This window comes from Pleurodeles waltl, chromosome 1_1 (genome assembly GCF_031143425.1).
Source record: "Pleurodeles waltl isolate 20211129_DDA chromosome 1_1, aPleWal1.hap1.20221129, whole genome shotgun sequence".
Lineage (NCBI taxonomy): Eukaryota > Metazoa > Chordata > Amphibia > Caudata > Salamandridae > Pleurodeles > Pleurodeles waltl.
The window spans coordinates 531,419,508-531,432,919 of NC_090436.1; the positions used below are offsets into that span (position 1 = coordinate 531,419,508).

General features: G+C 42.2%; 1 protein-coding gene across 2 annotated transcripts in view; it reads right to left on the bottom strand.

Moving 5' to 3' along the window:
* Window positions 1–212: 212 nt before the first annotated feature.
* Window positions 213–13,412, bottom strand: part of GLRX (glutaredoxin) — a 59,151-nt gene continuing 45,951 nt past the window's right edge. The window contains exons 2-3 of one of the 2 annotated variants that reach the window (XM_069225670.1): window positions 10,731–10,850; window positions 213–462 (exon numbers count right to left, since the gene is read on the bottom strand). In XM_069225670.1, the coding sequence (XP_069081771.1) occupies window positions 10,737–10,850 (114 nt within the window). In that variant the 3' untranslated portion in view covers window positions 213–462; window positions 10,731–10,736. Of the gene's footprint in view, window positions 463–10,729; window positions 10,851–13,412 lie in introns of those variants that run through there. The other variant, XM_069225681.1, reaches the window with a different exon arrangement.

The window sequence follows — 13,412 nt, forward strand, 5'->3', positions numbered from 1 at the left end:
TGCAGTTAACTTTCACAAAGTGACGAGTATAATTCACCTCAGCTTACCTTAGTCAGTATCAAACACCTCCCTCATAGTTACCCTCACCGCTGCATTTCTGCTGAAAATGTTACAGTTGCCAAAATACGTAAATAAAATGAATATGATGTTTTGTTGGACAGAAATCCAGCCTCAACACAAAAGAGATTTAGAAAATAAAGAGGGATTCACACTTTTCATTTCCACGATTTTGCTTGTACGGCTGAATTTATTCTGCTATTTAAAAGCACGAAGTTGAGTCCAATGAAAAACTCCCAAACTCAACAATAAACGATATTTCATCAGCAGAAAATAAATAGCAGGTAAAATGGGAAATAATAGTCCCTTTTAAGTACATCGTAGTATGTAGATGGTCAGTGTATTTCGACGTGATTTCGGCAACGTGGGAATCACACCGCAGCATCACGTAGAACTTCGTTTGTCCTGAGAGAACAAAAAATAAATATAAAAACACATGAAAAATCATTTTGCATTTTTAGTAATCAACCATAATAGAATCCTGTTGATTAAATTCACGGTAATTTCATATCAATTTAATAAAGCAATAATAATAATTAGAACCCAGGCTTACTGACATTTTGTTTAGGGGTTGCATCACTTTATCACAGCCTTGATGCAACATGTATTTCTGGATTTAATAAGCTACACAAAGCCACATTTGCAAGGCTTAGAGAAGAGGGAAAAGAAAGCATAGTGCTGCTTTATGTTACTATGTGTCGGGGAGGGATTCCGTGGGTGGCGCATGGGGCATTCCTATCTATCAACCTGCGGATTTTTTATGCAAACCCATATTTACTAAAGGCCGCTCCTGGGTTTGAGCCACAATAGTGCACCTTCAAGAGGCTGCTGTATGGAGGAGAACTATCTCCATTTCTAGTTGTTTCTTCCTCTTTCTATGTATGCTGCAATTGAAATAGGAATATACCTTAAGGATTGTTTATAGCCAGGAAATGATCCCTTCTTGCACCAAACCAATCCTGCCTGTAATGCAGGCAGCCATGCACCCATGGTGCAAGAGTTCCTGCATTGGTGCTGGGCTGTCTAAAGTACACCAGCACTATGAGAAAGCAGAAGTGCACCATATATTTGTAGATATGGTGCATTTCTGCTCTTCCCCTTTCATGCAGTGCAGCAGAGCAAACAGCCTTTCTGGGTTGCGTTTTGTGAAAGTTTAGTAAATATGCCCCTAAAACTCCATATCTGAATCTGCATTTGTGCACTGAACTATAACAAAAAAACTATGTTCTACAAAAGTTAAGAACTGCAGCACAGAAGCCCAAGCAAGTAGTTTTGGATGTTGACTTGTTTTGCTGAGGATGCTTAATTCACATTGGTCACTATTCTAGTGCACTGAATCATTCCTTCAGCTGGGACTGTGAAAACGAGTTGGCCCACAAATACATAAGCAAGCACATCCCTCCTACTGCCCCAGATACCCACTCCAGGATGGAGATGTTTGCCTGTGCAGGGTCTGCTCCTTTCTTTTTCAGCTCTTTAAACCTGCATGCCTCTTTTGCTGTACTGGCATTGCTCCCAATGCAGGCAGAAGGATCACAGCAGACCTCTTTTGTAAGTAGCCAATAGGCAAATGTGTGGCTTGAAGTGACAATGGTATGACAGTTGTTGCCAATAGAAAGTGCTTTATTATTTCCAAAGCAACAGTGGTCATTCAATTAGCAGGACACATTATTTGTGGGAGATAAGTTGTCTTTTTTTTTAAAATAGTTTATTAAATGAAGGAACCCGTGTTTAACAACAACAAGAGCTGGAGTTGGAAAAATATTACTCCTGGAAACCATAAATTGGGGTTCAAGCTGTGGCAGAGGAAAGAGGGTTGAGTCATGATGGAAAGCAGAGGCTAACATACATATTTAAATTTCTCTAACGCTGCCACAAAGACATTTGGCAACAAGGACAAGTGACAGTATATCTATTCTAGCTCACTTAATTGGTCCCAAATTAACTGAAGTTTGAAATATCTTAAAGGGTTAAAACACCTGCTATAGACATCTTAGTGAATTTTGCAGGGAACTATAATAATTAAGATAAGTCTGGTGGTTAATGCAGTTGTAGGAGAGTTATGTGTTTTGTCCAGTCATATTTTTGACTTAAAGTAGTATAATAGAGAGTTAATGTGCAAGCTATGTAACATCCAGACCACAGATTTGTATTGTATGTAGGTAAATAAGTGGGTTAACTGCTTTTGACACAGAGATCCTTTTGTTACTTTCAGTTCATAAGTTGCTACCCTTCCAATACATCACAGTGAGCTATGAACTGGCATCAAAGAGTTGCATGCAAACTACAAGTCATGGGTTTAGATCCTTAGGCCCATATTTATACTTTAGCGCTGCATTTGCGTAATTTTATGATGCAAAAGCGGCACTTTGTATTTTTTAAGTTTGCGCCATTTTTGCATAAAAAAGCAGTGCAAATGCGGCGCTTAAAAAGTATAAATATGGGCCCTATTGTTTAACACTATATTCTCATTCTAAGTTTGCAAAGAAGGGTTAATTTGTGTAGAAATAAAGTCTCGTTAGTACAAACAATCCAAATGACTGCATTAGTGGATTTTAACAACCATGAACTCTTAATATATAATTTTTACAAGTATGAATAAACCATGACTCCTAAATTTTTTAACCTTTGTTGGACTTGAACATTTCTACAGGGTCAGCCCTGATTTTTGCCTTTCTTTGCTAAACAAGTTTTTGTTGGCTTTTGGGTGAACTTTTTCCTGTGTTAAATAGTTGTAAGTCGCTTGTTGCTCTCTCTCAAAAACATGGTAAAACTGTCCTACATCTGATTGGTACATTTAATTTACTTTAAAGCCCCTAGTATATAGTACTACATGCAGCCAGGGCCTTCAAATTAAATTCTACTAGTGTGCTGTAGCACTCATTGTTCCATCCGCTAAGGTAGCCCTTTAAAACATGCCAGGCCTGCCACTGCAGCCTTCAAGGACATTTTAAACTGCCATTTTGACCTGGCAAAATATACCTTATGCCAGGCCTAAATCTCTGTTTTTAATATTTATAAGTCACCTCTAGGGTAGGCAGTTAAAGGTGTGTGTGTGTTTAAGCTTTACAGGTCTTGGCAGTGAAAAACACTTGAAGCCTTTTTCCACTATTGTTAGGCCTGTCTCTTCCTCAGACTAACACAGGGTTACCTTATTTTAATTACTAAGTGCTAACTTCAGATTGGGAGCAGGTAGAGAAATACTGATTACACTCAAATGAACTGTAATTTGAAACCCTCTTTAATCGTAACATTTTTATTTTAGATTGCAATTCTGAAAATGCCACTTTTAGAAACTTGCCATTTTCCTGCCCAGAGTTTGAGGCCTTTCTAGAAGTTTCCAGCTGCCTTTGCCTGTTCATGCCACCCCCCCCCCCCCACTTCAAGAATGTGTATTGGGCCCAGAGAGTGAACAATGGGACCTAGATGTGGCTGGGGAAAGGATCTTCCTGGCACAATGGCTGGGGAGGAGTTATACGCTTCCTGGATTACATTTCTTAGGACCTTGCCCACACCACACACAAAGGAACACAACACAAGGCCTGCTCTTGCATTTGTCACACTAGACAGCTGCGAACCACCCCTAGGGTAAGGGAACCTTCAGAACCTCTCATCAGAACACTCCTGGAGCTGTGGAAGATTGAGGAGGTGGACTGCTCTGCTGCTTAAAGAACTGCCTTGCTGTCTGCTCTAAAAAAGCTGGACCTGTTTGATTTGCTCCTAGGCTACCCAGAGTGACTCCATTGGTCAGTTGGCTGACCTCCTGTGTGAGCTACAGGGGTGCAACAAGCTTACAGAGGCATCCCTGCAACTTCTCAACTCCGACTGGACCTACCTGAGCCCTGCCGCTGGCCTCCAGTCAAGTGAGTCCAAATCCCCAAAAGGTGGCCCCGCACCCCCAACAGTCCCCAGGATATTGACTGGCATTAGAGAGTTACTACATAAGAAAATGTAAAAATCCTAAAGATTTGCTTTTCATGGCTGCAAACTGACCGGTTTTCAGCAAGGCTTCACTGCCCATGAAAACTACCAGCACGAAGCTCTGATGATACCTGCTCTTCACCTCAGCAGCAACTGTCTAGGACAATGGGCAAAGCGATACCTGCAATTTGCGCTACAGTAATGACAACCCCACAGCGACTGCCAATGCAAAGCTCCATCAATGACCGGCTCTTCATGCTCCCCCATGACTGTCCACTACGCTCGACCTATTCTTTGCGCCAGAAGCCTCTGGACTTGAGAGTGTAACTGTTCAGCAAGAGTAACGCTGTCCATCTGACCTGCGCTCCATTGCGTTCAGCCTGACTTTATGGCTTCCCCCAATTAAACGTGGCACATTCTGCTTCTCTCTTATTGCCACCAAAAAATTATTCCACTGAAATTCAATATATCCGGTTGTACTAACTGGAATTTTATCATTTGGGTATCATTTTATTAATTACAATGTACTCTATTTTTCTAAATTGTTTTGGGATTTTTCCTTGTGTTGAATTTTTACTTTATTACTGCATAAATAATTTACGTACTGCCTCAAAGTTAAGCCCAACTGCTTTGTGCCAAGCTACCAGAGGGTTAAGCACAGGTTAATTTAGTGACTTTTGTGGTTTTACCCTGACAAGGATTGTGGTTGTAGCCCGAGTGGAGCTTCAACCCCTCTCAACCAATAATCCAATTTTTTACATGGGTGTTCAGTGGTGGGATTCAATACGTGTGTGTTTGTGCAGTGCCATTCGGTGATTTCAGATTCTCAGAATTTACTTTTTTTTTTTTTAAACTTTCCTTGATTGGCTATTTTTTCCTTTTTCCAAATGTTATTCCTGCCTCATATGTATGCACCATGCCTGCAATGATAGAGTTGGAGCTCAGCAACCTTAAATGCTACAGTGGACCAGAGCTGCAAAAAATGTTGTGCGGGAACAGGTAGCTGAAGCCATCTGAAGGCTGTCCAAAGTTTGAGTACAAAACAGCCCTCCACGTCTGGGAGGAGGTCCACAGAATGCAATCTGAAGCATGATGATGAGGAGGGAGAGGTTAAAATGGAGGAGGAAAAATAAAATAACTTGGCAACAACTCCAGATCTAGAAAGAGAGGAGAACCCAAGAGCTAGGAGACCGGGAGGGGGAAATCCACAGGAGTGTGTCCTCCCATCAACTTTTAAATTATGTTTCATTTGAGTATAAACAGTATTTCTCCATCTGCTCCCAATCTGAAGTTGGCACTTATTAATTAAAATAAGATACCTCAGAGTTAGTCTATGGGATAGGCCTTACAACAATGTAAAAACAACTTTAGGACAGGGCATGCTAGTCTTGATCCCAAGCTACCCAGGGTAATTCCAAGGGTCAGTTGATTGACCTCCTGCGAGCTATAGGGATACAACAAGCTTCCAGATGCCTCCCCGCACCTACCTGCTTCATTGATCAGTTTTGTCTACCTCAGTGCTGAATTGGCCTGACTGCAGCTCCTTAACCCCGAGATACTGGCACTGAATGCACCAGTGTAGTGACTAAGTACAGTACAGGTTAGAACCAGGAGAGAGGGGCATGGGCTGCCACAGAGCCTGCCCACATTAAGACAAACAGAATCATTGGTAAGTAGAATCTAGAGTAGGGAAGCAAATGGCTGAGGGGTGGTATCAGGGAGTGAGAGACTAAGAAAAAGTGGATAAAGGGACAGGCCTCTTAAAGAGACTGGTCTGAATGGTGGGAATAGGAGTGAGGCAAGTTAAATTTGACTATAGATAGGGACTAAGGGATTTTAAAAAAGCTATAAAGTGAGCGATGAGCCAGAATTTGTCCAAAAAAGTAGCAGAATATGAAATTTCAAGCAAAACTGGCTAGACCAAAAGCTAGACATCTAAGAGTCTGATGTAGGGAATTTCCATTTGCAAAAAGTGGTCACAAAATTGTGCAGAAAATATTTAAAAAAAACTTTGGGATCCAACTTATAAACTAATAGGGTTTGACACTATTCTTTCATGACTCCTAGACCAGCTGGGGCCAGGTCAAAGAGGCAGAAAATTCCAGACACCTCTGGGGGTGAAAACCTCCAGAACCTTCTCCCGCTTCGAAGTGGCCACCAGGTATAAATGTTGTATGCTCAGATCCCATCTCTTCAGTACACAGCTAGACCTGTAGACAACTTGCATCTTGAACCCAGGACCACCAGACTGACTCCAAGTGCTAGCTGCTGGCCTCAGGGATAGAAAAGGCTCCAAGCACCTTGAACGCAGCACCTGGACTCTGTCGGCTGCGAGTCCTCCCCTCCAAGTGGTGCCACCCCTTTCTGGACCCTTAGAAGTGGGTCTGAAGGTGCTCTTCCTGCCCAGCTGTGGTCCTGTGAGCAGAACCGACGCATGTCCTCACAGCCACATTTGAACTGCCACAGCGTGCCGAATCCCCAGCGCAGGACCTCACATCACAGTGCGCAGTTTCCTCAGAACTGCCGCTGCACCCAACATGGGATATCACAGTGCTCCTCAAACCAAGATATAAGGTACTTTGTTCAGTGGGCCTAACTTTGTTCCTGTACCCAGCCCTCCCAACATCGCTGTTGACCTGAATTTGTGACTTTGTCCCCATTTGGCACAAACAGATAACAACAAATGGTGCTTTGTGCTTCTAAGCATTGTCGTTACTTAAATGTTGCATTTCTCTGGTTCTACTGATTGGATTTCTGTGGCATTGGTCTCACATAATTTATTACATTTTACTCTAGTTTTATAAACTGACTTGAGATTTTTAATTTGTTGTATTTTCACTTTATGACTGTTAGAGGTGCTAAATAAATACTTTACGCGTTGCCTCAAAGTTAAGCCTGGCTGTTTAGTGCCTAGCTACCAGAGTGTTAAGCACAGGTTAATTTGGGATTTGCCCACTCAGACAGCTGTCTGCTTGAGTAGGGGTTCACCCCCCCTCAACCAGGAACTCAATTTCTTACACCCAAGTCAGTGACTGAATTTAAATAAAGGAAACATTTGTTTAAAAAGACCCTTTTTTTCTTAAAGGAAACAGGGCTGCATTTAAAACGAAAAAAATATTTTCTTTTTTAGGTTTTTTTAAGAGTTGGCAGGACCATTCCCCAAACAACTTTTTTTTACATTCAGAAAAGGGAAGGGTTCCTCTTGCAAATGTGTTATGACTAACTCTTAACTTTTCAATGTTCTGTGATCAGATTACTTCAACAAAAAATGAATACATAACAAAAAAAATGATATTTGAAAGGAATGTCCTAAACATGCCACATCCAAGTACCAATTTGTTATGCCTTCCCAAACAAAGTTTGAGATTTACATCCACAAAATAACTTTGTACATCAGGCCTTAGACTACCTCTTCTCTATACGAGAATGGTAGGCAGTTTTGGTGCAGAAACAAACTCTGGGTGCAGTAAGTAGCATGCTATTCTGCCTACACCAACACAAGCAACCACCAAGTAAGCTCAGGGGGTATGTTTATGTGAAAGGGTCTTTATAGTTTCTCTTGCTCTACCTCATTCTGCAGTCAAAACTACTTGCATTGTGGTGAAAGACACGGACATTTAAGAAATGTATTACTGTAAGGATATTAAGAAATGCAAGCCTACATCACCAGTTGTGACTAAGCTGCATTGCCTCACTGTAGAGCCTTTTCACGTGTTACTTTGGAGGCACAGCTTTTCTGTTGCAGACGGTAGACAACCAGCATGGTGTTGAAACTGTAACAAGTCTTCTCTGATGAATTTTAGAAAACTGTTGAAGACCTGGCTGCATGCCAGTTCTTTGTTTTTCTTTCTTTTTTAAAAAAAAAAACTTTCCCACTCTTGCTTTTTTGCAGATTTTCACAGCGTACATCTTGGCAGCATCCAGATACCTTTAGGTGATAGCTTCATGCTCAACAAATACAAAATATTGACATAAGCTGGAAATACATTTGTTTTTATTTTGCTTGTGCCCTGCCCAGCACAAAATATTTTGTTTGTTATGGGTACTTGTGGAGAGCACTATTCACCCGGGAGGATGTCCTGGCGCTAATAAGATGGGGGTTGCACATGGTCATGATTTTGGCTTATGTAAAGAGCCATGTCTTCAGTTTCTTGTGGCAGTCAAGGACACAGGAGCTGCAGCGGCCACTCCCTTAGGGCAAAGTAGCATCATCCCCCCCTGCTGCCAGTGCCGCCAGAAAGGTGAAAAATAAAATGGTAATAAAATATATTTTAGCCGTATTGCAGAGGCCAGCCTGACATGAGCAGTGCAAACCTCTCCACTCAGCTGTCTGAGGCAGCTGAATGGGGAGAGCAGGCACATGTCCCCAGTGTCTACTGGAGAGTCGAGGCAGCCCACTCTAGCCAATCCTTGCACAGCTCTCATGCTGCTAACATTATCAGCAACATGAGAGGAGCAGCATCTTGTTTGGTGTGGAGACTTCAACTGCTGCACTAAGAGTGGTGAGGGACTGGAAGAGGCAAGCCAGCAGAGGTAAGTATTTTTCATTTTCCTTCCCTCCCACGTGAGCGGCTCTGAAGTGTTGAATGAGGTTGTTGGAAAGAGGTTGGAGAAAGCACAACCTCTGGTTTCACATATGTGGGGGGAGAGACAGATAGATAGATTTTTATATTTTTCTGGTCCGTTGGGTGGTGATGCCAACAAAGTGTGTTGCTGTAGTCCACACTGCTGCTGCTGATGGCCTGGGTGACAGTTCTGTAGGTGCTGATCATGAGCCATTTGAAAATGTTGCTGACAATCTTGAGGGTGTAATAACAGAAGGAGGCAACTAAATTGATTTGGCAGATCACTGAGAGTTGGTTGTCCACCACTATTCCTTGCTTCTCGCCTTGGTTGGAGGGCAGGGTGAGGGTCAAATATCTGCTGGTCATCAGCATCCAATAATGAGGTGACCTTGCCTAATAGTACCACTTCAGGTGTTTTCTGTTGTTTCACACAATTTGTGTTCATACAGCTGGAGACTTTGGACAAGCAGCTGGTGAAGTTGGTCCAAATGCTGAATGTCACACTGAAGGGGGCTGGGGGAAAGACGAGCGGGATGTCAGGCATAGGAGATGATGTTGACTCCGTGGGTCAGAATGATATTAACAAGAGGATGCAATGTGGGCCTTGAACAAGGTAGGGATAAGGGAAAATCCTTGGGGTAATCTGCAGATGAGCTTTGCGGCACCCAAGGTGATGGAAGGCAATACCATAGTAAACATAACAAGCCTTCTTCTAATCAGAGCATGCCCAAATGCACATTGTTTTCATTTTGTAAATATACTTGTTTAATATTTGATGCCATTGTCAGCCGAGTTTCCTTTGGCACTTTTTTACTGTGTCTCAGAGGAATGCCTGGTGTTAATGATTAAAACTAGGTGGACCTCTTGTGTTTTGTCAGAGATACATACTGGCTCTCATTCCTCAAGGTGCCAATATTTCCTCACGCAGGCTGATCACAAGAAGCACATAAAATATATTACACAAAACCGTCTATTATAATACTACTCTGTGCTGAAGCATCTGCACCACCACACCATGCTCTTATGTTTGCACACGCATCCTGCTAATGTTGCAAAAGTCTGTTTGCGTAGCTTCTTTTTTGTCTTGTAAAGAAATCAGTGTTTATTACAATTGAAACTAAAGAATGAGAATGTTGTTGAAATCAGCTATATTGAGGAAACGATTTGCTGGTAAGAGCGCTGCAGGCTTTTTAGGGACAGCCATAACCTGTAGTGATAGTATATGCGCAACAGGGCCGGCTTTAGGACTGGTGGCGCCCTGTGCGACAGTTTATTTTGCCTCCCCTCCCCCCCCCCGAACGACGTCCGCCTCGGTTTCACTCACTACCACCCGGCAAATGTGCCCCTCATCTCTCCCCTTTCACATACATTCATGTGTTTTAAAGCGCTTGTAAAGGCTGGCTTTACTAATCCACTCAGCTATCCACCTAAAATATAAGCGCATATTTAAGAGCCCCTAGTGCCATTATAACCCAACATTAGTGTCAATTTTTTTAATTCTAATATGGTGTTAGAAGGCCAAAAACACTGTGCCATATTTACAAAGTGGCGCAATGCATACATTGAGCCACTTTGTAATCCTTTGCGCTACATTATACCTGCGCCAGGCAGAATGTATGCAAAGGTGGCATTTCCCCAGTTAGGGAGGCCAACAAAAATGGCACAAAGAATCTGACAGATTTCTTTGCATCATTTTTTTCCAGCACTTTTAATGCCTGCTCAGATCAGGCATTAATATGAGGCTTCCATTGGTTAAAAATGGGCCTCTGGGTGCTTTGCAAGATTAGCGTCAACATTGTTTTATGCTAATCCTGCAAAGCAAGACTAGCATAAAAAATGTTGACCCTAGTCTTCTGTGTGCAGCACCACTTTTCTTAAATATGCCCTGTTTTTTTTAACCCTCTATGCTACTTTATGTTGAGCCAAAGCTGCCAGTAGGCAAAACTCCCATCTCTCTACCTAGCAGGAACATTAATCAAGAGGTATCTTGACATTTTAATTGTTTCCTGAAGTCTGGACACAAGGAACTTTTCAGCAGGTGCTTTTAAATCAGAAGTTTCGGAAGTTATTGCTAAACACAGCCCCCCCCCCCTGAGGTCAGCGCCCGGTGCGGCCGCACCGCTCAAAAGCTGGCCCTGATGCTCAAGATGCTTTGAGTTTGGTTCCCACTAATGCCTTTCCACCTACCACTTCTTACTGCAAGGCTCCTATTTCTTGGATCATTGGCTGAAGCTGCCCGCTCTTCTCAAGCTCGGTCACATTGGAACATCCACCAACGCACTTTTCGCCAATGAAAATGCGAGGAACCTAAACCAAAACAAAAGGCGAGAAATGGATGCATTATTATTAGATTTTTAAACAGGGGGAGGAAAAAACGTTTGGAGTATTCACATTAAACCGCGGTATGATGCTAGAAATAATACATCAGAATTGGAGACGTTATTATGGAGAGACTGGGTCAGGGACTTGGTACACGATTCTCTCCAAGTTGTCGCGGCCCCAAATCTTCGCCATCATAGATCCACCAATGGATAAACACAGAAGAAAGCACATCAGTGTCAGGTTTTAGTGAACAGACCAATGCCTAATTAATGTCCCGCTTTTCCCCAGACCTAAAAAAGGAGTCCTAATTTGCTATTTTAGATCTTCCGTTTTTTTTCTCTCAACAAATAGATTTCTGCATGGATAAGATATTGCGCTGAAGCTCTGTTTCCTGTTACTAGCGACCCAAGAGACACACTTGTACTCCAATATCCCCGCCATACTTCTTGTTCAAAACCGAAAATAATGAATTGCTCTCAAAAGCGTCCTCATTATTATCACTTGGGTACTAGTGTTAGCTTTTTGTGTGCTCACTCCGTCGTCTGGTTCTCATCTCCAGTTCTAGGAGCGCACGGGAACAGAAATACATTCATACATTAATGTCTTACTACACACCCACCGACCCACTACCGCTGCCTTCAATGAAGGCTCGAGTCTCCTGAACACTCCTATTTTCACATCCCAGGGCGGTTAATTATTCATCCAACAACGCAAATTATCATATCAAAGTGTATCTAAAAAATACAAAATCTCTACGCTGGGTAAAAAAAAAAAAAAAAAAAAAAAAAAAAAACAGCCCATGTGTAAACGTACTGCAGTTGCGAAGCATTTCTGGAAAATTAGATGTGTAGATGTTATTGTAATCTTCAGTATGACGTTCAATCCCATCCGTTTTGTCACCCGCGAAATACTTCTGGCCGAGTCACATTAATGTGAGTTTACCATTGTGAATGAGGCCTATGGTGGGTCAGATTGCTGACATGTAAGGGCCGTTTCAGGGGCTTGTTCTTTGCCAGCCCAGATCTGGTCGCTGCCCTCGTTTTTTTCAAGAAATGGCGCTTTCTACAACAAAAGCACCAGCTAGGTACTATAACAGGCAGGTTATTATATAATCCCCAGACACTGGCACGGAGAGAAGCTACTGCTCTGCTGTTCAAGGCCATGCGTGCACAGACCGACTGCGCTATAGTTAATGCACGCGCGGCAGACGGGGACTTTTCTCTTCTTGAAAAACGAGAGCCCAGACTCAATTCGGCACCAGCACAACATCCCGATATGGTACTTTAAGTTTAAACTGGAGCATCTGAAAATCTAAGTGCACTGATAGGCCTAGTCCTGCTGTGCAATATAACACATTACACTTACTTCCATACATTAGCGTTCTCTAGCCGTGTGCTTGCAGACTTTTACACCATCCTGCACTTACAGATCAGCAGCATAGATTTATTTTACTATACAATAGAAGACCCCACACGACTAAATATCAGATATCGACGTGTTGTTGGAGGAGTGCTACCTTTTTACTCAGAGCAATATCAGCTTAATCAAATCACACTCTAGTCTGATTTACAGCAAGCATATCTCATCTTCCACCAAGAGCCAACTAGGTATTTTAAGTACAGGAGCGCCCCCTGCAGGACCACAGACACAACTTCTCCACAGATGGATTACTTCTTGAAGTATTTCAGACCCTCGGAATCAGTCTTGTCACACTGATCTGGATTTAATCCGTCCGGCGAGAGAGGTGTCAGAAGATTTTGACTTACAATCTGTGTCTTCAGTTCTGTTTACCAAGCCCGAGCAATGCTTCCAAATCATATGCATGACAAACACTAACTTGGTCTACGAAAATAGCACATGATGAATATTCTTAAGTAAATGTATCCGGGATAGCCCTTTAACCCCTTCTCCGCCAGGCCTTTAACCCTCCTCTGCCCGGCCTTTTTTTTTTGGCTATTTGGGGCAGTTCGCGCTTAGGCCCTCATTACTTTTTGTCCACATAAGCTACCCACACCAAATGCGAGTCCTTTTTTCCCCAACATCCTAGCGATTCTAGAGGTACCCAGAGTTTATGGGTTCCCCTGAAGGAGACCAAGAAATTAGCCAAAATTCGTGATTTTTTTTTTTTTTTTCAAAAAATAAAATAAAAATAAAATGGGGGTAAAGGGCTGCAGAGGAAGGCTTGTGTTATTTTCCCTGAAAATGGCATCAACAAAGGGTTTGCTGTGCTGAAATCAACATCTTCCAAGCTTTCAGGAACAGGCAGAGTTGAATTAGAAAAGCCAATTTTTCAAAACAAAATTTTGGCTTTTACTGGGACATACCCCATTTTTAAAAAAAAATTGTGCTTTCAGATTCCTTCCAGTTAGTGACAGAAATGGATGTGAAACCAATGCTGGATCCCAGAAAGCTAAACATTTCTGAAAAGTAGACAAAAGTCTGAATTCAGCAAGGGGTTATTTGTGAAGATCCTAAAAGGGTTTCCTACAGACAATAACAGATGAAATAAATAAATATGGAAATTGAGGTGAAAAAACAGCCATTTTA